Source organism: Sorex araneus, chromosome 2 (genome assembly GCF_027595985.1).
Source record: "Sorex araneus isolate mSorAra2 chromosome 2, mSorAra2.pri, whole genome shotgun sequence".
Taxonomy (NCBI): domain Eukaryota; kingdom Metazoa; phylum Chordata; class Mammalia; order Eulipotyphla; family Soricidae; genus Sorex; species Sorex araneus.
The window spans coordinates 123,477,288-123,504,397 of NC_073303.1; the positions used below are offsets into that span (position 1 = coordinate 123,477,288).

The 27,110-nt window shown below is 52.0% G+C and overlaps 1 protein-coding gene across 1 annotated transcript in view; it reads right to left on the bottom strand.

Annotated features, from left to right (window-relative positions):
• Nucleotides 1-23,233, bottom strand: part of ATP6V1C1 (ATPase H+ transporting V1 subunit C1) — a 35,767-nt gene extending 12,534 nt beyond the window's left edge. Inside the window, exons 1-4 of the mRNA XM_004607684.2 lie at nucleotides 23,047-23,233; nucleotides 7,633-7,803; nucleotides 5,524-5,591; nucleotides 2,006-2,091 (exon numbers count right to left, since the gene is read on the bottom strand). Of these exons, the coding sequence (XP_004607741.1) occupies nucleotides 2,006-2,091; nucleotides 5,524-5,591; nucleotides 7,633-7,764 (286 nt within the window). The 5' untranslated portion in view covers nucleotides 7,765-7,803; nucleotides 23,047-23,233. The remainder of the gene's footprint in view (nucleotides 1-2,005; nucleotides 2,092-5,523; nucleotides 5,592-7,632; nucleotides 7,804-23,046) is intronic.
• Nucleotides 23,234-27,110: the final 3,877 nt, after the last annotated feature.

Consider the following 27,110-nt stretch of genomic DNA (forward strand, 5'->3'; position numbering starts at 1 on the left):
ATATCAGTAAAGATGTCATTTCTGAAGGGTTTTTGATTAAGTAAATGTGCCACTAGAAATATATATATATATATATATATATATATATATATATATATATATTTTGCTTTTTGGGTCACATCTGGCGATGCACAGGGGATACTTCTGGCTCTGCACTCAGGAATTACCCCTGGCGGTGCTCGGGGGACCACATGGATACTGGGAATCGAACCCAGGTCAGCTACGTGTGCTATCACTCTAGCCCCAATGTGCCACTATATTAAGTAACATGACTTAATCAAAATTTTATTGCGCATCTCTTCTTCTGTTCAAAAGGTCATGCATGAAATTGACTACAGAATTTAAGCAGAACGTTACATACATAGCTGTGTTACGCTTCAGCTGAAGGAGAAAGAGACAAAGGTGAAGAAGCTACTTCAAAGTGCCTCAGTAAGAAAAGCATCTTCTTTCTCTACCGACTGACCTCAGCAGAGAGCAATGGGATTAGTGAAACACAGTAGTAATAAACATAATATTAAACACCCGGTGGCGTTGCCAGGCTGTTTCCTACGCTTCAACAGTCTTCCAGTCCCGACCCTTCCTCTTCCCAGTGAAAAGAATGGAAATGGCCAGAGCCAAGGACCTGGCAGCTACTCCCCTGAAGTCTAGTCGCAGTACCTTCCTCTCCTTCATTGCCGCCTACAGGCAGCCAGAGAGCCAACAGCAGGCACAGCATTTCCAGAAGCGACTCCAGAGGCACTGCCCTTCTGGGGTGGGGAGTGGACAGCCCGTGGGCCATAGAAGGCCCCTGGAATCCTGTGGTCTGGTTCCTGGGGGATGCTTCCTGCAGGCTGCCCCCACCACCCCTGCCCCTCCAAGGATGTTACAAATATCCCAACGGCCACTGGCAGAAAAAACTGTTCCCCTGACCTGTTCTGCCTTAGCTCATGAACCCCAAAGCACTGCACCCATGAACCCTAAAAAATGACTGTGGCCCAAGTCTTGCCTCACCCTGGCTGCCCTCCCCTCATCTTCCTGAGAGCCCACCCCCACCACAAGGAGGGCTGTGAGTCCCCTCAGGGCCCAAGAGTGACAGACGGGTCGCCTGCCCAGCTGGGGTCCCAGTAGGGTGTGGCGGTCCCACACATACTCCTCCTAAAGAGACGCTCACTTCATTCCTAGTGTGAGGACATCAAGACTGGCCTGCTGAAGTGACACGGAGGCTAAAGGGACCATTCCTTAGCCAATTCCGGATGCAAGTGCAAAGCCTGCTTTGTGAGGGATTTTGGTTTTGAGGGCGACACCCGGAGATGTTCAGGGATCACTTCTGGCAGTGCCAAGAATCAACCCTGGATCAGCCACGTGCAAAGCAAGCGTCTTATTCACTGCCCCCTAGCTCCACAACTCCCCCGCCCCCAGCAGTGCCCAGAGGACTCCCCCACTCTGTGCCCGGGGGGATGTACCCAGTGGCGGCAGGGGAGCCATGTGGTACCCGGGAAGGACCCTACTCAGCCCTGCTTGACTCTGCCTGAGGCCAACCCTCTTGACAGAGCCACCAGCCGCACGGGGAGGGGGCGCCAGACTCAGGATGCAGCCCGTGAGTCAGTTATTTTGTTTTTTGTTTTTGCTTTTTTTGGGTCACACGCGGCGATGCACAGGGGTTACTCCTGGCTCATGCACTCAGGAGCTACACCTGGTGGTTCTCGGGGGACCATATGGGACGCTGGGAATCAAACCCAGGTCGGCCAGGATAGCAAACGCCCTACCCGCTGTGCTATCGTCCCAGCCCCCCTGTGTGTCTGTTCTAAGGCTGAGGACATGAGGAGAGACGATGAGCCACAAGCACCAACTCCAGCGGGCTGGCGAAGACCGTCTCTGTGGGGCTGCACCCGAAGCACTCTGTCAGGGGGCAGGGTGGGGCTGACACCAAGTTCAGGGGCCGCTGTTCTACCTTCACGCCTTTCTGCCCCCAACACCTCGGTCTATAGTGTCTCAGAGCTTCTCTGGCGCCGACGCATCCACTCACCTCCGTTGGCCAGCAGGTTCTCCTGCACTCTGTCCTTGCTGTCCTCCAACACGTCCGCCATGTACTGAGCCACTTTCTTAACCACCCTGGGGAGGGGGGAGCAGAGAGGAGGAAGGAAGTCAATCATTTTGTCAAGAAAAAACCCTGAATTCCCAGCTACCCATGCCCTGACCATGTGCCCTTCTGCACCTAGCTGTGATTTTTGACTACGTGCCCATCAGAGAGAGCTGGATATGACAGAACAAATGGGCCCCACCTTCTACACGGAGACTGAAGGGTGAACAGACCAAGATTCTGTTTCGTGAACTATCCAGACAAGTAACCACAGAGTTTTAAGGAAGTTGCATGCAATGTTTATGGGCCTGGAGAGCACGGAGTGATGACTAGTTAGAAGTAAACAATCTGTAAAGAACAGTGTTCTCTACGCCGACCACAGCAACCCCCAGGCTCCAAGGAGAAAAGGAAAAGGCAGGGAGCTTCACCGAGGAGCTGGACGACCTCAGACCAACCCTGCTTCCACTCAGCACCACAGGGACCAAAGACAACGGAGGACAGAACATGGGGATAAGAATGAGGTCACCCATGATTTCTTTTCGTTAGTTATTTCCAAGGCACACTGCTAAGCAAACCCAGGGCCAGACCACAGAGGCACCTAGCTATTACCTAGCCGCTCCCTTCATTCTGTGCACAGGCACCAAACACAAACCTAGAGCCGGGCCGGGTGAAGCTGTGACCTCAGCTCTGGGGCACAGCACACAAGCTCAGTGCCGTGCCACTAGGTCACCGTACTTGCCACCATCTCAGAGTACCATGCCTCACTACAAGGCAACTGATGTGGAGAGCCTCCACGGGACCGTGCTTCGTGGACAACACCTGATAAGGAATCAGGATGTCTTATCACGCCAAAGAGCTGTAACTAGTCTATCAGCTGCAGACACTTGGGCGTAAGCAAGCAGCGAGGGGTATATAAAGGAGGGAAGCTGCCTAGCTAGGGGGTTCCTTCTCGTCCCTCGTTCCTCCTCTTTTCCGTTTGCATGAGAAGGTCTCTGAATAAATCACTGCAAGAAGAATCTCCGGGTTGTGTGTTTTTTACAGCTGACTGAAAACCCGGAGAAGCACGGTGCAATTAACAAGAAACAGGTGTCCACGAAGCACAGTCCCGTGGAGGCTCTCCACAAACTGGACGCAAATGCCACTAAGGCATGAAGGAGAAAGGGATGGCTTCTTGCTGGGGACACTTCCCAGCCTGACTGCAGGGCGGTGAAGGCAAGGAGAAGACGGAGCCAAAGTGTAGGGTTTTGCCAGGGCTGCCATATGCCTGAAGATCCAGGAGAGTGGGGAAGGAGGAAGGTGCCGGAAGCCGGAGACCCTGAGGCCAGAGGCTGGCCTAGTAGACTGAAAGACTTGCACCACGCAATCCACAAACAGTGCAGGGGTTGTCGGGTTAGTCTCAGGGAGAAAGCAGCAGGCTCCAAGTGGCCAACAGTTGAACCTCACGGTTCATGCAGTCACATGTCTCCCAAACCTGCCCACTTCTCCCAGGAAGACAAACCATTCTTCCCTGGTAGCTCAGAAAGCTCCCGTGAAACAGACCATTTGTGATGGATTCGTGTGCATGGGTATTTGTTTATCTAGAAAGAGTTCCTGGTAGAATCACCCGGTAGCGAATTTATAAACCAAGGGGCCGGAGTGCGAGTACGGCAGGTAGGGCACCTGCCCGGCAAACAGCCAACCTGCGCTCGATCCCCGCATTCCGTATCATCCCCAGAACCCCACCAGGAGTGATCCATGAGCAAAGAGCCAGGAGGACGCCCTGAGCACTGCCAAGAACAGGCCAAACCACCCTCCCACTGCCCCGCAGATGTGAGTGGCTCTTACTTAAACTAGACCCAGGACATCACACTGACGGCCTGCAGACAGGCCCACAACACCACTGAAGACTTGAAAAACAGTCCAGAGGCTGGGAGATGGCGCAAAGGGCTGCAGCCCTTGCCTGGCACACAGAGGGCACCTTCAGAGACTGGCGCTTCACTCAAAAGGCTCTCTGCATACTTAAGCCCCACCCGACCCCGGCTCCGGGGACGGCCCTGGAGAAAAAGCTCCCGGGTTAACGGTTGTCTTCACAGGAACTACCTGTCCCATGGCTGCCATGACTGCACTGTACGGAGGGAGATGTGACTGCAGGGAGCACGGCTGAGGACGCCCGAGCACAACCAGAGCACCACATGAGCACTGCTGAGTACCGGCTGAGCACCGCGGAAGCACTGCCACCAGAACCCTGAGTCTGGAACACACAGGAGGGCACTGAGCCCGCCCTCACACGCACAGAAAATCAAACCCAAAGAGCCAAAGAAAAAAGCCCAACTGCTCAGCTTAGAAGGAAACGCAGACAGGCTTGGCTTCGGTCAGGAGAAAGTTTCTTAGACACAAGGAACAGAACAGAGACACTCTAGACCTCGTCAAAACCAAACAGCTTCCATCATTCCAAGGGCCTAAACAGAATCCACAGGAGGCAGAAAACAGGTGCAGGTCACCTCTGGTGAGGGTCGCGAATCCAGAGTGCGTGAAGACTTCTTCCCACTCAGTAATGAAAGAAGCCAATGTGAAAATGGGCAAAGCGCCCAAGCTGGCCTTTTTCCAGCCTGGAGACACACAAGCCAATCATCACACTGAAAGATACTCAAGGTGTCATCAGTCAGAGAGGAGCAAGCACACTGGAACGGAATGGTTCCGTGACCACAGCGGGTGGACCCCGAGCTGACAAGCATGGCGAGAAGTCAGAAGGTCCACGTGAGCAGCGGGGGCAGCTCCTCTGGTTACCAGCCAGAAAGGCCTCAGAGGGTTCAAACACACACTTGGCCCAGAGTCTCGATCCTGGGTCCACGCCAGAGAGAAAGGACAGCACAGAAATACACAGAGCCCCGAGCACAGACTCATATTCAAGTCAGAGCAGACACCCAGACATTCATCAGTGAGGAATGGGCGACGAAATGTGGCATGGACCGCTGGAGTAAGCCTTGGTCATAAGGAGAATGAAACACACACGCACGCTTCCTTCCAAAAAGCCAAGAAGCAGGAAAAGGTGGGGGCTGAGGACAGGGGGAAGCAGCCACATCCGTCCACTGAGAGAAAATGCCCAGAAGAGGCAAATGTATACCGTCAGGAGGCCTGTGGGCAATGGGGACAGGATGTGAGGATGGACGCCAGCAGGACGTTTAGGGCGAGGGACGGTGACTGAAGCTGACCAAAGCAGTCCCAGCCCGCACAGCTCCCATTACCCTGATGGTCTCCGCCTGGGCTCGGAAACAAGCAAGCCGGTGTGAAAACTCCATCTCAGATTAAAAAGAGAATCATACTTCCACGCTTCAAATGGGCACTTTCTATGTAAGCCAGCTGTCTCGGTAAAAGATTCACAGAGGAAAAGGACCTTGTTCCCTCCAACCCTCCCAAGCAGTGGTGGGCACATGCGAGGTGGCCGGGGTGGCCGCCAATACTGCTCTCTGCAGTGAGTACATTACCCTTCTACGAACGCATCCAGCTTAGCCAGTTCATCCGACAAGCCAACCAAGACATCCAGGGTGCCCACCTGAAAGGCAAAGAGGGCATCTCACTAGTCATCCATAGTTAACATGGGGACATGGGGTTGGGGCAGGAAGACCTCCCATCTTCTACGTTCACTTCAGAATGGGCAGCTGTGGTAACAGCACCTGTCAGACACTGCAGAGCTGTTTACGTGTACGACATAATCCTCTTAAGTCAGGGGCTCGGCCACCACAGAAGACGAACAGTTCCACAATGGCAGGCTGTGCCCTCCCAGTGCCACCCTGTGCCATGGCTCTAGAGAGGCGCCAGGCAGAGAGAGATGGTACAGGGTAAGACCCCTATTTCATCCCTAGCACCACCTCCGGCCCCCTAAGCACTACCAGGAGTGACCCTGGAACACAGAGCCATGAGTAAGCCCTGAGCACTACCTGAAGAGGCCCAAAAATGGAAAATAATTTTAAAGTAACCAACCTTACAATAAAGGAGGGGCCCGTGGCTCTGCACCAGAGGGGCCGGGGCTGCATTCAGCTGCTAAACTGCCGTGTGTAAGAGCAGCTGCTCTGCTGGCCGGGAGGCGTGTGAAGGGCTGGAGCACAGGTCTGAGTGCAGGAGCCCCAGGCTCGGTCTCTAGCACCGCAGGATCCCCCAAGCACCACGGGGAGGGAGAATTAATGGGTCTAGCCCTCAAACCAAACCAAACCAAAACCCGTGCCAACCCAAAAGTGAGCCCCAAACACTTCCCGGTAGAGCCAAAGAACAAAACCAAACAGGCATATGTTCTAGAAAAAAACATCCACTGTCTGTACCATGGCAAGGAATTCTTAATCCCACTTAGGTTCGCAGCAACAGTCACCCTAAGTCCTTACGTACATAGGGGTCTCTCTGGTAACATCTGGCCAGGCAGTGCGGCCTGAGGGGTTGGGACTCATGCCCTGCAGTATGGGGGAAGGCGGCACCAGGGGGGCCACAGCTGGAGTGGAGGCTTGTGGGACATGAGACTGAACTCGAGACTCTGCACACACCGGCACTAGGACACATCTTGAATGGGTGTCTACAATGGCCCCACTTTGTCAATCGCAAAATCATCACATCCTTTCTTTACTTAACTTAGTCACCCGGGTGCTGACAGTTGACTCCATGTTGAGGCCACCAGGTTACTGATATTTAATAAATGCTCAGCAAATAACTAGATCAGATATCTAGGCTAGATCTGCCAAGGAGGATTAAGGAGTGCTGTAGCAAAATCTTGACAGTGTCATCGTGACACGGTATGCCCATAGAAATACTGATTCACGGTGACATGATGGCAGGCTACAAGGATTTCCCACTTCTGAAGATCCACCTTGGGAAAGCAACACACCAAACACTTTTCATCTCACTTTCAACTACAATTCAGAAAAAAGCATAAAAAAAGAACTTCAAAAAGAAGTGTTACTTTGGGGGCTGGAGTACAGGGGTGCAGATGCATGTGCTGCACGTGGTCCACGTGATTCTATCCTGGTCCACCCCAGCACCACTCAAGGAAGCCCCGAGCATTAATGGGTCTAGCCCCCAAACCAAACCAAACAAAACCAAAACAAAGGTGCCTTCCTGTGGCCGGGGTGACTTCTAAAACATTTCTTCATTAGCTAAAATCTGAAGGGTGATGAAAGCTAGCCAGGCTTTTAACTATGCCAGCGGTGGGAAAGGAGAATGACTTCCTTTAAAGGAAGCAAAGGATCTCGTTGCAACCAAACTGTGCTCCCCTGCACGGCCGCTCTACAGGCTTCACAACACACTGCACACACCCTCCCCACCCCCCACACAGACTCGCATACAACACAGGGCACAAGCTACACACACACACACTCACACACACAACCCAGGGCGCATGCTACACATACACACACATGTGCCCCATAATGCACGTTCCACTCCATACATGCATGCAGCACAATACAGTGTGCTCCACATACAACCACACACATGCACACATGCACGCACTCCACATATGTACACACATGCACCCGGTTCACAACGCACGCGCCATTCCACAATCACGGCAACTACACATACGCTCTACTTGCTACCGAGTGCAGAGCTACCTTTAGGTCAGGAATGTTGAACTTGGAAGTGACCGCCAGGTTATTGTTCTTCGTGGTTGCCGCGTGCAGTTTCTCCCAGGTCTGCTGACATGTCTTCTCCCCAGGGGCCGAGATGAGCCAAAATTCCGTCATGTTTGTAACCAGGGATTTTTTCTAAAATCAAGAGCAGCTCTGTAAAGGAAACCAGACAACAAAAAACATACACCATCAGTCACCGAGTGACACCAGTGACCCACCTCAAAACAACTGCAGTGGCTGGAGAGATAAGGCACTTGCTTCCATGAGGCCGACCTGGGTTCAATCCCAGCACCCTACATGGTCTCTGAGCACTGCCAGGAGTGATCCCTGAGCACAGAGCTGGAAGTAATCCAAGCACAGCTAGGTGTGGCCCAAAATCAAACAAAAGGAAAATAAACAAACAAACCACAATCCAACATGGGGTGTGATCCACAGCAAAATAAATGAATTTGCCCTCGGCACCATCTTGCCATAATCAGCAGTGAAGAATCCGGGCCATTCCGGCAGCACCGCAGGCCGGAAAACACTCCGGACCACAGACCGGGCCAACAACACCGGGGTGCCAGACGGGGAAGGTACAGCCAGCTCGCCTTCTCCAGATGGAGCCCCGGCGACACTGAGCTTCTACTAACATGGCTCCGGTATGCGGGACTGGACATCTCCAAAAATTGGACATCTCCAATTTTTTATATACAAAATATATGCTCTGGAATGGCTCCGCCACTCCTGAGCATCCATTATCCCAGAGGCACAGAAACCAATCTCAGAATGCAGCGGCTACTGGCAGATATACTCTCGGACTCTGAACTAAGCTACGGTCCTGTGCAGCCCCGAGAGGGGAAGTGTTTCTGTCCCTCAGCCTTTTCCCCCCGAGACAGCACGGTGACCACCACCGTTCAGCATCAGTTGGACAGAGAGGTAGGAGTTTGCAGTGATGGGACGGGATGCATGGGGAATCTTGCAATGGGGGAGGCAGAACCAGCCCTGCATCCTGCCCAAATGAGACCCCAAGCGGTCGCCCATGGACAGCTCCTCCGCTCCTGAACAGCCATGATCCCAGCGCCACAGATACCAATCTCGGAATGCAGCGGCTGCTGGCAGAAATACCTCTGGACTTAATACCAGAATTCCAAATCTGGGCAGCCGCTTCTCGACCGTGCAACATCGTATGCTCTTTGTTACCAACAATAGAAAACATTCAATCTAATGATGCCATTCCGACAGGTCTCACTGTTGGGGGTAAAACACCAAATAATGATAGTGAGTTTCCTGTCGAAAATTGAATGTAATCAAAGTAAGGAAAGAGTAAAGTGCTAATCATCTGCCACACAGGCAGAGGGGGAGTGGGGGGGGGTAATGCTGGAGTTATTGGTGGTGGAACGTGTGCACTGGTGAAGGGATGGGTGTTTAAGCACAGTATGACTGAGACTTGATCCCTAAAGCCCTGTAACTGTTCTCACGGTGACTCAGTTAAAAAATAAATAAATAAACAAACAAACAAACCCCCCTCCCCCCAAAAAAATGAATTTACCTGGAAATAAATTCACATAATTGGTGAAAAGCAATTTGTCTATTCTCAGAAAGAGGAAGGATAAAAACCTAATCTATAGATCTCTCTCTTTAAGTTAAAAGACATGCTCGAAGGGGAATTATTCAAACAAGACTCCCCAAAGAATAGCCACAGTTTGAATCTACAAAAGGAGGGAGAGCCACAAATGTAGATTATAAACTTTTAAAACCATAAAACAAAAATGGGAGGGGCAGACAGAAGAGCAGGTAAGGCCTTGCGCTCACTGCCCTGGCCCCCAGCACTGGCAGGGGGGAACCCCGAGGCACCTCCCAAGTGCTGGAATCACTGTTAGAACACATTAAGGCAGGTGCCGCGCTCGGTGTTAACTGAGCCACACTCCAACAAGAGCCACCTGTGTTACACACCCCCACGTGTCATGCCTAGAGGGTGTGAGGTCTGTGATGCGGCATGAGATGAATGAGGATCGACAGCCACCACTGGCTGCTCCCCACAGCGGCCCACAGGACTCAGAGCTACGGCGTGTCGACAAGGTTTGGGGCAGGAGCAACAGCGCAGTGGTTTGGGAGCTTGCCTTGCACACAGCCAACTGGGGTTCGATCCCCAGCATCCCATATGGTCCCGGGTGCACCACCAGGCGTGATTCCTAAGTGCAGAGCCAGGAGTAATACCTGAGCCAGAGCTTTGCCAGGTGTCACCCAAAAATCAGACACATAAACAAGGTGTTTTTTTTCGAAAGGCTTCAGATGTGTGTGTGTGTGTGTGTGTGTGTGTGTGTGTGTGTGTGTGTGTTTGCGGGGATGGGGGGTGGGTGGCAAACCCACTCAGTGGTGCTCAGGGCTGACTCATGACTCTGTGCTCAGGGATCACTTCAGGCAGGGCTTGGGGGACCAGCTACATGTGGTCCTGAGGATCAAACTAGGGTCAAAGATAGAAACAGGTTCAGCCACGTGTGATTTAAGGGCCCTCAGCCCTGGACGATCGCCCGGCCCTAGAGAGATCCTGCTGGAATGCCCTGGGTCTCTCTCCTTTCCCCAGCACCTGTGGCCCCCTCTTCTCCCCGCAGCGGGGCAGGCTCCATCTCCGCCACCTCGTCCTGCACTCACCAAATCTAGCTTTTTCAGTCCAGACACCCTTCACAGAGAGACTCGGAACCTAAGATGCTCAGCTGAGTAGAGGCCCCTGCACTTCACGAAACCTGTAATAATCCAGACCTCCGCAGGGAGGGTCACTTTGGGAAAACAGATTTTCGTGGCAGTAGGCGCCACATAGAACCCTGTTACAGTGCTTCCGACGATTTTGTATCTCCCGTGCCCCAAACAAGGCGACAGAATCAAAGCCGCTTTTCCCGATAAACTGCAGCTACTTAAAGACGGTACCAAGAGGAGCTGCTACAGTAGATGTCACTCTTCACCACTGAGTCCTCTTCCTCCCAGGGGCTCCAAAGGGTGGCGAGAAACAGTCTCTCCTCACCTGCAGATGCCCACATGCCTGTTCCTGGCAGGTGTGGATCGTTCTCAGCAAAACCAGATTCCAGAAAGGACGTGGGAGGATCCTGGCCCCCAGTGGGGTCCTGGCGCCCTCTTGAATGCCAGTTTGGAGGAGAAGAAGGGCGCTTTCTAGGTGTGACCCCGCGTCATGTGTGTGTGACAGACAGGGCTATTTAATCCGAGGAGGGCCCTTCCAAAGCCAGGTGCTAATAATCAAATGTACTAATTCACCCAAGGTCACACGGCTGCCAGGCGGGGCGCATTTCACTGACTGCAAAGCCAAAGTCTGTTTACTGTGCCAGGGGAAGGGACAGCACTCGGAGGCCAGAGCACAAATCTGATGTCTCTGAGAGTGAGAACCCATGGCTGGAGACACAGCAGTGGCGAAGGCACGTGCCTTGAATGCAGCTGCCTGACTCAGGCACCTAAGACTGCCAGGAGAGATCCCTGAGCACAGCAAGCCCTGAGCATGGCTGGTGTGGCCCCCCAAAAAATAAATGAGCAAATAAGAGCACACTAACTCAAATCAGGGGTTCCCCGGGACTCTGGTCGAGAGCTAAGTCCCTCTCTGCCAGGGCTCATGCCCCAACGAGGCCACGCCAGGGTCAATCCCAGCCCAGGCTCCTCTGCCGGGCTCCGGGGCTGCCCGTGAGACAGCTATTTGGACATCTCCAAAGCACCTCAGAGCCAATTTTTTATTTTTTTAAGTTTTTATTAAAGAGCAAGATTTACAAAGTTACTAATCGTCTGTGATTATAAGTTACTGTATGTGTCCCAGGCATGCAATAATTCAATACCAATCCCTCCACTAGCATCAACTTCCTCCACCAGTGCTCCCTGACCCCCTCCCCACCCCCACCTGTCACCTTGACAGGCACATCACAAAGTTCCAGTGGTTCCCGAGTATCAGAGCCGACACTTCTAACCAACCGCCTCGTTTTTCCCTCTAAACTGCCTACAATTTCAGTGTCCGACGGTGACTTGGCGTCTGCAGCACCGGACACTCAGTCCAGATGGCCGCTCAATGCGGACCGCCTCCAACCTACCAAATGCACCTCACAGGCACTAGCTATGCACACTACTCCCAGGCAGATGGGATGGGTTACGAGAGGGAAACCAAGGCATGAAAAGCACTCCATTCGTGATGCTGTACATCACAACACAAATCCGGTGCCATGTCAAAGAACATGCATCACATACCAATTAATGTGTGTCACATACCAATTAATGTGCATCACATACCAATTAATGCATATCACATACCAATTAATGTGCACCACATACCAATTAATGCATATCGCAGACCAATTAGCGTGCACCACAGACCAATTAATGCACAACGCGTGCTCACACACCTTCTACTGACAGTGTTTCTCTGCGGGGTGGTTTTTAGCTGATGTCCATCCTACAGAAACATTGCCCACAAGGGTCAGCAGAAAGCACACAGCTTCTGCTCACAAGTGTGTTCTCAGAAGCTGGTGCAGATGGTGGTATAGACTCTCAAAAGGCATTTGCTGGATATTCCTGAACAACTCTGAGGGCTCAAAATAGAGGCTGGAGCAACAGTACGATGGGTATGGTGCTCGCCTTGCATGTGGCAGAGCCAGGTTCCATTCCAGGGATCCGAGCACAGAGCCTGGGGTAAACCATGAGCACCGCTGGGTGAGGGAGGGTGGAGAAAGAGAGAGAGAAAGAGAGAGAGAAAGAGAGAGAGAGAAAGAGAGAAGAGAGAAAGAGAGAAAGAAAGAAAGAAAGAAAGAAAGAAAGAAAGAAAGAAAGAAAGAAAGAAAGAAAGAAAGAAAGAAAGAAAGAAAGAAAGAAAGAAAGAAAGAAAGAAAGAAAGAAAGAAAGAGGAAGGAACGGAGGGAGGGAAGGGAGAGAGGAAGGAAGGGAGGGAAGAGGAGGGGAGGGAGGGAGGGAGGGAAGGAAGGTCCAAGTTCCTCGGCCTGAAATTGGTCAGCTCTCTTTGCTCACTTGCATTGTTTTTTAAAAAAGCACTCTTCTGAAATAGGATTTATGTACAATAAACTGTATTAATCTCTACAGTAGCTTGATTCAGTTTTGATTCATACAGTATATACGTAGCTTCTACCTCTAAAACCAGGATGAAAAGCCTCTCTCGTCCCCAGGGGTCTCCCTGCCCCCAGGCGATAGTTGTCTATGCCCGCCAGCGCGCCGGGCAGCTGATCTAGGCGGTGGATGGGCCCTGCCGGCGTGAGAACAGCGCATGCCGAGTTCTCCTGCGCATCTGGCTCTTTCTGCCCAGCATGACTAAGACATTTATCCGAGTGGTGTTTTCAGGAGCTCTTTCTGTCTCAGTGCTTAGCGTCCCGTTTTATAAATACATCCAGGCTGCCTGTCCGTTCACCCGTCCGTGGGTGTTTCAGAGGCGACTGGCCTGGGGAGCCAGTCTGGGAGTGACAGCACAGCGGACAGGGCGCTGGCCTGGACACGGCCAACCTCGGTTTGATCCCTGAGCCGAGAGCCAGGAACAAGGCCTGAGCAGAGTCTGGGTGGCCCTGACACAGGAGAAGGAAAGAGCTGGGCTGAGGAGTCTTCACAGGGCTCGAGGCCTCGGCACACAGGGGCCCTGGACCCAGCGCCAGAACAGCACAGTCCTCCCCAAGCCCCGAGCCCCTCTGGGTGTGGCCCCAAGACACCCCCCCGCCCCAGAAAGAATAGCCCCTACAACCTTTTGATGAGAATATGTCTATTTCTCTTGGCTACCACCTGGAGCAAGAGTTCTGGAGTGAAGTGATTCGAGTCAGAGGCCGGGGAGGTAGTACCACGGGGAGGGTGCCTGCCTCTACGTGGCCAACCCATGTCTGATCCCCAGCACCGAACACGGCTCCCTGAGTACCGTCAGGAGTAAGTCCTGGGCGCAGAGCTAGAAGTGACCCTGGGAGCTGCTTTTCTTTCCTTTCTGGGGGCTGGGAAGGGCTCTGCAGCCGAGCACGGCTTTGCCGCAGGCCCACGCAGTCCTCTCTCGCGCGCTACTTCCCCGCTGGAAAGCTCCAGGTTTGCTGTGGAAGGAAAGTTAAAATCTCAAGTCTGCTGCGCTCACCTTCCTGGTAGATTCTGTGCCTGTTTCTAATTCAGCGCCAGGCGCGGATGGCTGGATTTTGCTGTGCTCCTTGCAAGCGTGGGGCACTTTGTTCCACAGGTTCAGCAGGATCCATCCAAGGCCTGCTTCTAAGCTTGCTCAGGACAGGTGTGAATGCAGCCTGGCTGGCAGTGGCTGATTTGGGGGATTCCCTGAATACCCAGATCTAAACAGGCATTTAGATCCCTCCCCAGGACCAGAGAAATAGTACAGCAGGCAGGGTGCTTGCCTTGCATGTGGCCAACCCGGGTTTGAGCTCTGGCACCCAATAGGGTCCCCTGAGCATCATGAGAAGTGATGCCTGAGTGCAGAGCCAGGAGTAACCCCGAAGCATCGCCAGGGGTGCCCCCCCACAAGCCAAAATAGTCTCTCCCTTGACCAGAGAAACTGAGGCCAAAGTAGGGTTTATTCCTGGCACCACATCTGGCCCACTCTGAACCGCCATACCCTCCAAGGGCTGACCCCTGAGCACAGAGCCAGGAGTAAGCTCAGAGCACAGCTGGAGCCATCTGGCCACGGACCCTGGCAAATGTTCAGGTTAAAGCTCCCAATGATGGAATATTATTCGGCCATAAAACACAATTAAGTCATGAAATGTGCTGCTACACGGGGGACCTGGAGAGTTATCACGCTGAGTGAAGTTAGTCAGAGGGAGAGAGATCGACAAAGAACGACCTCCCTCATATGTGGATGGTGGAACAACGAATACCCAAAGGCACTGGAAACAAGGAACTGGAGAGATGGTCTTTGGTGGGAAATAGCCACTGAAGGGGCTGGGGACAGGACAGGGAGGGGGCAGTGTCTGTGGTGGAGGGAAGCGGGAGGCAGTCAACCAGAAGGAGGAGGTGGTGCTGAAAGGTGGACATGTGTTGCATACGGACCCCTACCAGCAACACTACGGTAAACCACATGTACATGTATTTTTGTAAATGCGCCTCTGGTAACAGCAGCATGGGAAGCAAGCGGGGGCCGGGGCACTCGTGGGAGGAAGTGGGCACTGGGGAAGGGACTGGTGTTGGAACATTGCACGCCTGAAAACCGGTCATGAAGAACTTGGTAATTTCACGGTGACTAAATACAGTGAAATTTATAAATAAAAAAATAAAGCTCCCAAGTCACTCTTGGCTGGCCTGACATCCATTCTGGTGGGCTTCTTGTTCTATTGTCGTCCTCTCTGCCACTCACCCACAGCCCCAGCCAGGTGGGCGTCCCCCAACTCAAAGACGCCCTGCTCAGACAGCCTCCCGAGTGCATCTCCCCAAAGGAATGATATCAAAACAGTAATAGGCCAGAGAGAGAGAGAGTACAGCAAGTAGGGCGCTGGCCTCCACGTCACTGACCTGGTTCAACCCCCTGTACCCTACATGGTTCCCCAAGCACCGCCGGGAGGAATTCCTGGCTGCAGAGCCAGGAGTAACCCTGAGCAGCGCTGGGTTGTGACCTAACCACCCCCCAAGAAACAAATAAACAAAATAAGGGCCAGGAGAGAGTAAGCAGTTAAGACAAAGGCCTAACATGCACCCAGTGCAGGGTTCATTTCTGGCACCACAGGGACTCCGAGCAGTGCTGGGCACCTCTGGCTCCAGATCCTCCAGCCCTCACGGGAGGGTCCCCGTGCCTTGGGAGCACTACTGGGGAGGCCCTGTCACTAAAACAACAGCAACAACAACAATAAAGGGGCTGGGGAAATCGCCAGGGGCTGGAGCACATGCTTTACATGCAGAAGACCCCAGCTGGAGCCCCAGGCACTGCACAGTCCCCCGAGCTCCACAGGGAGCACCCCCCAAGCACCCACCCTGAAGTATCTGAGTAGCACCATGCACGGTCCCACCCCACTGCCTCCCTCCAGCATAGGGGCAACTTCTGGAAGGCCAAGTATGAAGGTTTTATCAAAGGTCAAAAATGTGCACACCCTTTGGTCCAGCTATTCCAACTTTAATCAAGGAAAGAAAACTATGCACAGGTATAAACATGAAGTTGTTGTTGGTTTTAACTGGCTAAGATTATCCCTCGGGAGTACAGTATAAATACTGTCCTCATGTTTTATACTCCTTGCTTCCTAATCTGTAAGCGCCAAAAAACAAACCAACACACCCTTTCTGGAAGGCCAGTTCCTTTTCCTGAAGAGCCAGGGAAAGGCGAGGGAAGGAAGACCCAAGAGAACCGGACAGGGGAGCACGGGGCCAGTGGGGAAGAGGAGACTGAGTCAGTCAGAGGGAAGCCAACCACCACCGTCAGTGGTGGTACCCAGGAGCCTGACCCAGGGGCCTCCTATAGTCCTCAAGACACCCCAGTGGCCAGAGGGCTCCGTGACTGCATTGCCAACAGCAGCCAGTACGGCAAAGGCGCTTCATGAAGAAGCCTGAGCACAGCCTTATCATGACCGAGAAACCTCATGGCATCTCTGCAACCCAGAGTAAGGGCTGAGCCACAGCTGCAGTGCTCAGCGGACTCCAGCCAAGAACCAGCCTCCGCCCCAGCCCTCTCTCTCTGGTCCCCAGGAGGATTTTCATTGATGAAATTTAGAAACCTTGCCCGATCTCGTCTGATTTTGAAATTTAGAAACCTTAAGTGAATCACATCACCTTTTAAATACACTTTCTTTGGAAGCTGAAAAGTAAAGGTGGGGGAAGTAAACAAAAACCAACATGAGATACGAAATCAAGCAAAGAGTGAAACACAATCCAGGTAAACTCTTGCTTCCTCCAGAAACACACTTTTATTTCACATATGACGGACAGAATACAAAGTCTTTTAAACGTCCCGAGTGCAGAAAGCACGTACGTGACATGGCCATGGAAAGTACTGATTCACTCCCAAACCGCCCGGAAAGCCTTTTTCAGCTCCAAACAACTGCTCCACATAGCAAAACACTGAACAACCCAGAAAACACCCGCTCTAGTCTTGCTTCTTTTTTTGGAAGTAAAAACCAAACCTGCTCTCTCCTCCCTCCCAGCCACCCTGCCTGGGCTGGCCTGGGCCCCCTCCCCTGGGGCCCTTTGCTGGGAAGCAGTAAACTGCTCCGGTCCAGTTCCAACCACCTCAAACTCCCCTTAACCAACCAACGCTCCCAGCCAAGGCCGACAGAACCTGCTCAGTGCTACGGGCCTGGCTAAAGGGGAAGGGTGGAGAGCTGGGTGGGCACGCTGTAGATGGGGGTGGGGGGTGCTAGGCCATGGGGGGGCAAGAGGCAGATACAGTGAAATCACAAGACAAATACGGTCACATTTTGAAACACTATTTTGCCTGCCTGCAATGAACATCCTGCTTACAAACAGAGCTCTTTTCCACAAAGAAAGGAAGGAGGACAGAAAGGAGAGCCCGGGGTAGGAGAGAGAATAGTGGGGTTAAGGCACTTGCCAAGACATGCTCCCTGACATGCATACTGTCCCCCAAGCACTGCCAAGAGAGACCCCTGAGCACAGAGCCAGGGGTAATCCCTGAGCACTCCAACATCCACCCCGCTCCCCATCCCCGACCCACCAACAATTCAATTAGAAAACCAAATCAGGGTGACCACATCCTCTATCGCTGTTGTCACAATTCCTCTGGACCAGGTCTAGGGGCTGAAAGAAGGTAAGATGACCGGCATGAGACCAATCAGTAACAGGACTGTGAACCAGTGTCTAAAAGGGGGGAAAAAACAAAAAAGGCTGGGGGGCAGGGGGGACACTGGCGACACAGGGGGAGGGAACTATACGCTGGTCAAGGGACGGGTGTTGGAAGGCTGTATGCCTGTCAACCCAATCATGAAGAGCTTTGGAAATCTCTCACTGATGGTGCTTCGGTTAAAAAGATTGTAAATAACAATACCAGTGACCAGGGGGCCAGAGAGAGAGCTCTGCATGCAGGAGCCCAGCTGTGCTCCCTAGCACCGCCTGGCCCCCCAGGCACTGAGCCTGGAGTACCCCCCGCCATCACTACAGGTACATAACCCTCTGAAAGTCAGGGAAACAGGAGCTAGCACAGCCATCAGGAGAGCAGCCGGCACTTTCCCAGGAAATGAGGGTTTGAGCCTGACACAGCCCTGGGCACGCAGAGGGGCACAGCGCCACTGCGACAGGTCACCAGCGAGCACGCTGTCTAGAAACCAGTGTCTCGGAGACACTGAGCTCAGGGAAGCGACCACCCTTCACAGGCAGGTCACAAGCACAAGTCCTTGAAGACCCCAAGAGAGCTTGGTGACGTCATTGGTGGGCAAAGCACTGAGCCAGAAGGTTCCCGCGCTCGGCCTAAGGCTGCCCATGCCGCACCAAGGAGAATGGAAACCACAGGAGGAACTCTTAAAAGCTGAAATCCTACCCTCAGGGGCCAGGCCCCACTCCAGGGAACAAGCACGAGAGCCGGGGTTTGATCCCCAGCACTGACTGTGCCCCTCACCCCCATAAAGAACGAACAGAGCCTCTGAATTGGGATTGGGGGACAGGTAGCTCCCTGAAGTGTCCACTAACGACGAAAAGAGAACTTGCACCCTGAAAGGACAAGTTTTATGATTTCGCACAGAATGAAATGTTTGGGGGGGGGGCTTCTTCCTAGGGGCTCCTCCCACAATTTGCAGCCAACAGAGTTGGCAGTTCATAGTGAGGGCCCAAGAATGGGAGCTGCTCTGTGCCTCCAGAGCTGGGGGCCCCTGGGCCACACCCAGAGGGGCTTAGAAACCTCCAGGGCTGCACCCAGCAATGCCCAAGGGGACCATACAGTGGCCAGGATCAATGCACAGGTGACCGCAGGCAAAGCAAGAGCCCGGACACCTGTACCATCTCTCTGGCCCCAGAATGAGATTTTAAACAGGTGTACATAGACTTTATATAAATGCATCTTAGCTTTTGTGTGTTGTTTCCAAAGTACAATTCATGACTACTCTAGAATCCTATTTAAAGCTAGGTGAGTTTCCTATGTGAATTAAAGATACTTAAATATGAAATAATTTAATTCTTAAGAGAGGTGTTTAGAAAGCACTTCCATGCTTTTTATTCCTCGGCTGACTGAGACCATGTCTGAAAAGCCTTACTCTCACACAGCTGTCTACCGTGAAGACTGGGAGCGCGTCTGGGGGTATTAAGGGAACAACCCCACATACAGTGTTGAAAAAAATCTCTTCAACCTTGTCAAAACACTGAGTCGGTGTACGTGACTGGGAGAGCGTTTGGTAGAGAACCTCCAGAGAGGGTGGAGCAAAGGTGCAGCACCAGCACTCGTGAGGTAGACACTGGGATGGATCCCTTGCCTGGCCCCAGAACCCACCTTTTTGGATCCTTGAGACTGCCCGGCCTTTGATCAGGAACTCAGCAGTCAAGCTCCTCACAGGACTTCCCTTTTCTTGGGTCTTTTGTAACAGTGACTATCTGGGCACTAGTGACTCAAGCAGAGGCAGCGAGCCAGTGCCACTTGAAGAGACATGAGGGGGTCTGGCTGGAAACTCACCAAGCTCGAAATCGGGGCTGGAGGTAGCTCAGAGTGCATGCTATGTATGTGACAGTCCCCGGTTCCAGCCCTGACACTGTGTGGCGGCCTCTGCGCCATGGGGAAGCAGCCCTGAGCACAGAGTTGGGAGCAGACCCTGGCACCGCCAGGCACAGCCCAAAAGCCAACACATGAAACACTTGTTAGTTTTTCAACAATTCATCAACCTAGAAAGCTTATGATTTTGTTTACTGATAATGCAATCATTCTGAAAGTATAGTAAGTGCATGGCAGATTTACACAACAATGTCACAGTGCAAGTATCTTCACCAGCAAAGAATCTTGTTTTTAGGGACCAGAGAGATAGTACAGAGATTAGCTGCTGCTCTGTTCCCCCTTAGCACCGCCAGGAGTGACCCCCGAGCAGAGCCAGTTGCCCCAGCAACACTAGGTATTGCCTCCAAATTCTTCCTCCCAAGAGAGCTTGTTTCATTATCAAGTCTGGAGTTTGAAATTTCAGACCCAAAGATCATTCCTGTTAATTCGAAATTTTCAACAGCCTCGGAGTGATGTTAATAACCATTTCTACTATGTTTTAAAAGACTGAAGAAACGGGTCTCAAACACAAATTAGTTTATAACTAAAAGGAGATAAAATGCCACAGCCCCGGGGTGAAACAGATCTACTCCATCAAACGGGCTGACGAGGGCCGAAAGCAGGCTCAGCGATTCACAGGCAGGAGCGCCGGGCTCCATCCCCAGCACCACACGGTTCCACACACACGGGAACAGGAAGAAGAACGAAATTAGGCAGAACACGCTTAGGGCAACAAGAGCTCCCACTAAGCAGATTCAGGTTCAAAGCCAGAGTGACTTTACACACAGGGTCTGAGGACTCTGAGCCTCTGAGTAAGGTTTACTTTGGCATTTGGGCCTGCTCTTCAGCCAAAAGAATTCTTCCACAAGCTGTGAAAAATCATCGCAGGATGAAAATTTTGGAGTCCAGCAGTAAACTAGGCAACAAAAACGATCCAAAGTGCAGATTCAAAGACTAGGACTCCGAAACTGAAAACCCAGTGTTTGCCGCCCAGCTTTGAAAGTTCAAAGCCCAGAACCACAGAGCTCTGAAGCTGGAGTGATAGCACAACAGGTAGGGCACTTTGCCTTGCACACGGCCGACCCAGGTTCGAACCCAAGCATCCCATATAGCCCACTGAGCACCACCAGGAGTCATTTCTGAGTGCAGAGCCAGGACCCATCTGGTCGCCCTGAGCATCACCAAGCGTGGCCCAACAAAGAGAACCACAGAGCTCTCAGCATCTCGAGTTTGGTCCAGTTCCCAGTGGGGCTTCTTTCTTTTTATTCAGGCCCTGCCTGCAAGGCTCACAGAGTGGAAAGAGACGCTCACCCGAGGCTCACTGACTGCCACCCCCCACCCCGACCCCCAGCCACGCCCCAGGCTTCCCAACACCGATGCCTTGTCAGACCGGAAGAGGTTCCTGGGTGCTAAGTCGGGATTCCCAGGCACTTCAGGAACCGCACAGGGTCTCCTAGGGTGGGCTAGGCAGGGTAGGTGCGGGGGGGGGCCAGCCACAGGCAGAGGAAGACGGACCATGTGTCAGGCCTCCTAGACTAATCAGTCTGCGACAGTGGCGACCAGCCCAGCAGAAGAAGGGCGCAGGACCTCCCGGGGATGGTCCACAGGTCGCACTGCAGGGGAGGCTGACAGAGAAGAGTCTGGAAAGCAAGTCCAGGTGTGCGGTCCTCCAGCAGGACACCCCAGCCCCTCAAGCCGCAGACACTTCAAAGCTGCTGGGGGGGGGCATACTCCCCTCAGTGAAGGGCACAAATAGAATCAATCGCTCTTTCCCTTCCCCAACTCACAGCCCTTTCACAAGCCTAAACTCGGGCTAGTGCGCGGCCCACATGTACAGACAGACAGGCGGACCTCCAGCACAGTATGGTCCCCTGAGCACCACCGGGTGCAGCCCCTCCACAAACCAAAAACAAAGCTTAAAAAATGAAGCATTTACCTTGGGGGAGAGCCGGTGGCCAGCTTTCAGCCCTTCTGTTCTCTCTACCTGCAAACAGTTGCCAGTGCTTTGGGTATCTCGGGAGATTGCAACATGCCCCCTCCAGGGCCCTCCAAGTCCTGCACATTCTCTACTTAATTACAGCACTGCTAGGAATTGAACCCAGGGCCAAACACACACACACACACACACACACACACACACACACGTGCGCGCGCACACAGAGCATGCAGCTATCCCCTGAGCTCCATCCCCAGCCTCCCAAATCAGCTTTTAAAACTGCACCACCCTCTGTCTTTGCTGCCTCTGACCTTCAGTGGCTTCCCTGGCTTCTGAAAGGCTCAAAGGCCAGGGGTGTGAGGGGAAACTCGGGAAGCAACCTGGCCCCGGCGCTGGGCTAGCTCCCTCTGCGGCAAGCGAGTCCTCCTACAACCGTCCAAAGCCTTGATTCCTCCTCAGACCTCCGGGCAGCCACACCATTGATGGTGGAGCCTACAGCCCAAGTTTCTACTTTCCCCATCCCTAAGTGTAGGCGTCTTTCCACCTGTTTATCCACAAACACACACACACACACACACACACACACACACACACACACACAGACCTCTTTCTTTGAACCTCTCAAAAAGGCCAAGCCTCCAGCTAACTTGCACCAGTGTGACTCCTTTGACGCCGTCCCACGGGAGTGGTTACCTAGTAAAAGCTTTCAGCTCCCAGTTTCCTGCACAAGCATGCATCCTGCAGGCGACCTGTTAGAGAAGTGTCCCATTCCATAGCCCCCACTTCCTGACACCCCCCCCCCAGCCGATGGTTCTCCCTTCACAAATCCAATTCGGACACCTTCCCCCGCAGCCCCATTTCCCCTCATCCTCAGGCCTGCAAATGCTGTCATTTTCCATGCCCTGAAACGTTCTCCCCACTTCTCTGCACCTGTCCAAGTCCACTGGCTTGCCAAGCCCCGGCCGGTTACCTTCCTCCAGGAAGTAGCCCGATGGCCCCAGTCCCTCCCTCTGTCTGCAGCAGTTCCACCGAAGGAAAAAGCGCTTGTCCCCACGTGTGCCCTCCTCGACCCTCCCACCGCCCTGGTCATCCTTCCACGGATCCTGCGATGCCTGGATTTTGTAGGGTTTTTTTTCCCCCTAACATATCAGTTTTCCTCTGAAAAGACTAATACTAGTTCCTCTCTTGGTCCGCTGTCTCAGATGACTAAATTTGCCGTATAGGACTCTTCTTCTCAAGCCATTTTGGGAGATGGGAGGCATGGGGGAAAAGGAGAGAGGGGGTCCTGGCCGACCCTTGCCCCTTTCTAATTTGAAACCCAAAACGTGGCTTATGTTCTCTGGATTCTTCGACCCGCAGCCCACAAGCACCGGGCATCGCGTCTACGGGCCGCTGGACCCTGTGGACTGCCGCCCCCTCCCTCCCAAGAGAAGGCTTTTCCCCTGGCTGTGACCTCACTCGAACACAGCACCCCAGATTCCCCTGCCCCCCGGCTTCCTTTCCCGCGATCAGCGGCCGAGGGTCCCATCACCCCCCACGCCCCCACCCAAGGTGCCCCATCCCGGACCCGCTACGTCTCTCTGATTTCTGCTTCTGCCAACTGAGAACCCCCGAGTCAGGCCCCCTTTTCCTCGTCCTTGGAGACCGATGCTAGGCCCAAAGTTGCGACAAGGCGGCGCGGAGAAACCAGCCCCAGCCCCCCGGCCCCCCGGCCCCCAGCCCCCCCGCCTCCGCCCCGGCCCTGGCCCCGGCGCCCCCCCCTTCCCTGGCCGGCGGCGTCCGCAGCGCCCGCTCGCGCCGGGCCGGATGCCCCCGTGTGAGGCAGCCACGGTTCACTGACCCCGACAGGTGTCACTCGAGGAAGCGGCAGCGCTGGCAGCTTCGGAGGCAGGCGGCCCGGCAGACGTTAACCGCTCAGCGCGCCATCCCTGCCAGACCCAAGCTCCGGCCTCTCACGGCTTCCTCGACCCCAGCGCCCACGGAGCAAGTCACGTGCCCGCCCGAGCGAGTCAGCTGACCGCGGCGCGCGCCGCGCCGCCGACGCGCTCCCACTGCGCAGCCGCGGAGGCGGCCCGGGAAAGGGGCGGAGCCGGAGAGCCCTGGGATGGGGAGGGGACGGCGGCCCGGGGAAAAGGGCGGGGCCGTAGGGCCGCGGGAAGGGGCGGGGCCGCAGGGCTGGTCGGGGCCCGGGAGCTACTGTTCCGGGGTGGGGTGGGCTCTCTAGTAGTTGCCAGGGAACGTAGCCCGTTCCTTACGCCGCCGGCTGTGTCTGAGTGTCTCTCCGCCTTCTTGGGGTTTTTCTTTAAGTGCCCCGAATTTTATTTTCTCTTTAACGTGTAATTTATTTTATTCCATTACAATAAATGTTTACATTTGTAGTTTCAGAATCTCATAAAACTATTTATAAATATTTATTTTTCTCAAAACTAGAACTGTAACATTTTATATGTCATTTTGATACCCCAGATTTCTTAGTCCTCCAAGTGCATTTTGCTGATGCACCTTTTCTGGTGAACTACGTGCTTTTACTGCGCTTCAGGAATTTGCTTACTTGTTTTGTAGGGTAAGCTACGGGAGAACAGGTGGACAAGAACGCGGTTCTAGACGGATAAAAAGAACCAGGGCTTTCTACGCTGCTTAATGGGGCAGGGACTCGGGGCAATGAGTAAGCTAGGCTGGTCCTGCCCTGTGCGCCATGTATGAATGTCCAGCTGCTGTAAACCTCCTAGGACTTGACCAGGATTGAAAAGAGAATGCTTGGAATGAAGTAAGCACCTGGCATCAGAGGGAGCCCCACAAAATGCTGGGTTTTGTGATTGTTGTTGCTATGACCATAGCTGGTATATAAAGATGGGAACTGAATCTCCAAAAGGCAGTAAGTTACCCAAATAGTAACTGGCTAAGTGCAGTGTGAAGAGGAGGTAATCTTTGAAATGAAATGAAATAAAATAAAATACAAAATGCAATCTGGGGCAGGTAAGACAGAGCAAATGATGGGAGCACATGCCTTGCACGCAGAAGCACTGAGTTCCATCCCTGACACTGCATCATCCCCCAAGCACTGAGGACCCCACTAAATGAAAAATAAAATAGATCCGATTTGGGGTCCAAGCAGTGGGAATGACATTTGCCTTGCACACACCTGACCTAGGTTCAATCTCCAGCACCCCATATGTTCCCCTCAGCGCCAGAGTCAGGAGTAAGCCCTGAGTACCACAAGGGGTGTCCCCCAAATTAAACAGAACAAAAAAATCTGGTTTGCAACACTACCAAGTGACCTGGCAGAAAAGAAATTCCTGACTCTCATGCTGCTTTTGTTTTGTTTGGAGCTCAGGATACTTGAGCTGAAGGCCTGGCCTGGAGGTGCTGGGGAAGGAACCTCAGTAAAGCAGGTGTTGAGCCCTTTGAACATCTCTCTGACCTGTCTCTACATTATTTATTAGTTTTATAATCCTGAAAATATCAAGCTTCTATGTTCAATATTAGCTAATTAATCAGTCATAAGACTGACATGTTTGATGAAAGTGAACATTCTTTGAAAAGTTCTACACAATTTCCATTATGCTTATTATATGCATTCTCCAAATGGGCTTTACAAATATCCAATCCAAAAAGGTGTATTGATCAATGGAATACTATGCAGCTGTTAGAAAAAATGAAGTCATGAACTTTGCATATAAGTGGATCAACATGGAAAGTATCATGCTAAGTGAAATGAGCCAGAAAGAGAGGGACAGACATAGAAAGATTGCACTCATCTGTGGAATATAAAATGGCAGAGTAGGAGACTATTACCCAAGAATAGTAGTTTATAATACCAGGAGGTTGTCTTCATGGCTCACACGCTGGGTGAAAGTCATCCCAGATAGAGAAGGGAACACCAAGTAAAATGTGATTGGAAATCCTGAGCGGGGAGGGAGATGCACGCTGAAAGTAGACTAGAGACTGTACATGATGGCAATTCAATACCCCTATTGCAATCCACGACACCCAAAAGGAGAGAGAGAGAACAAATTGAAATGCTCTGCCACAGAGGCAGAGTGGGGTGGAGGGATGGGATAGGGGGGTGAGAGGGATACTGGTTTCATAAGTGGTGGAGAATGGACACTGGTGGAGGGATGGGCTCTCGAACATTGCATGAGGGTAAAACAAGCACAAAAATGTGTGAACCTGTAACTGTACCCTCATTGTGACTCACTAATTAAAAAATCAATAAATTTTAAAAAATAAATTAATTTAAAAATAATAAATAAATAAATAAAAGGTGTATTGATAATAGTGCATTCATCAAATGTGTTGCGGGGAGGGGTGTTTGGGGGCCACACCCAGAGATGCTCAGGGGTCACTTGCAATGGTACTCTAGGAAGCATGCAATGTCAGGGATTGAACCCTGGCCTACTACTGCAAAGCCTGCTGAGTTGTCGCTCCTGCCCCAATGGTGCATTCACTACAAAATAAAATACTCACTACAAAATAAAATACACATGTGCACACAAGCGCGCGCACACACACACATGCACATGCACACACACGCGTGCAGGTAAGGAAAGAAACCAGAGAGCAGAAGTAGAAGGCAAATTAAGAAAGGAAGATAAGGACTACAGAGACAGTACAGCCAGGAAGGTGCTTGCTTTGCACATGACTGACAAGGGTTCTATCCCTGCCACCACATATGGTCCTCTGAAACCTACCAGGAGTGATCACTGAATACAGAACCATGTATACAATACAGAGTCAGCCATGATTATTGCTGTATGTAGCAAAGAAAGAAAAAAGAGAGAGAAAGAAAGAAAGAAAGAAAGAAAGAAAGAAAGAAAGAAAGAAAGAAAGAAAGAAAGAAAGAAAGAAAGAAGAAGGAAGGAAGGAAGGAAGGAAGGAAGGAAGGAAGGAAGGAAGAAGGAAAGAAAGAAAGAAAGAAAGAAAGAAAGAAAGAAAGAAAGAAAGAAAGAAAGAAAGAAAGAAAGAAAGAAAGAAAGAAAGAAAGAAAGAAGGGAAGAAAGAAAGAGAGAAAGAAAGAAAGAGAGAAAGAAAGAAAGAGAGAAAGAAAGAAAGAAAGAAAGAAAGAAAGAAAGAAAGAAAGAAAGAAAGAAAGAAAGAAAGAAAGAAAGAGAGAGAGAAAGAAAAGAGGTAGGGAAATAAGGAGGGAAGGAGAGAAGGAAGGAGGGAAGAAGGAAAGGAGGAAAGGAAGAAGGGAAGGAGGAAGGGAGGCAAAGAGGGAAGGAAGAACATAAATTATACTGGTAACATAAAAGCAAGTATGAGTGAACCTGTAAGCTGGAATTTAGATCATTTCTTCACTTTAGACAGTTAAATAAGTAACAAATTAAGGATTTCCTTCAGTGAATTAAAAAACTTCAAGCAATCCAGAAATAATGAAGTATACTGTACTTACAAACACTTAAAAATTCCTGGTGAGGGTCCAGGAAAGAGTACGCCTCTGGATTCAATTCCCAACACTACATGGTCCCCATGGCCTCCCCGTGGAGGCCCGTAGCACGCTGGCATTCTTCCATTGAACTGATGGCCCCATTGGCTGAGAATCGACAGTGGAGACCCCAGAGCTCCTGTGCACTACTTGGGAATATCCCCCCCCACAAACACACACACAGTTCCAGGTAGGAGTGGAATTCATGGGACAGGATAAATATGAGCAGATACTTTTCATTTAATTTAAAGAACAACCTGATTAAAATCCATGGGCTTGTGTACTAAAAGCAAACAAGTGCTTTAAACTGTAAGCCCTGTTCAATAGTTGAGACAACAGTCACCTTTTCCCCCTCAGAACACTTAAGCCCAGAGGGAAAGCTTATGCAATCCATTCTTTTTGTATATATGGTTCTCTGATAAGAACTATAAAATGCTGCTTTGTGGATCCTAGCAACTACTTTACAAATATTAAGAGCG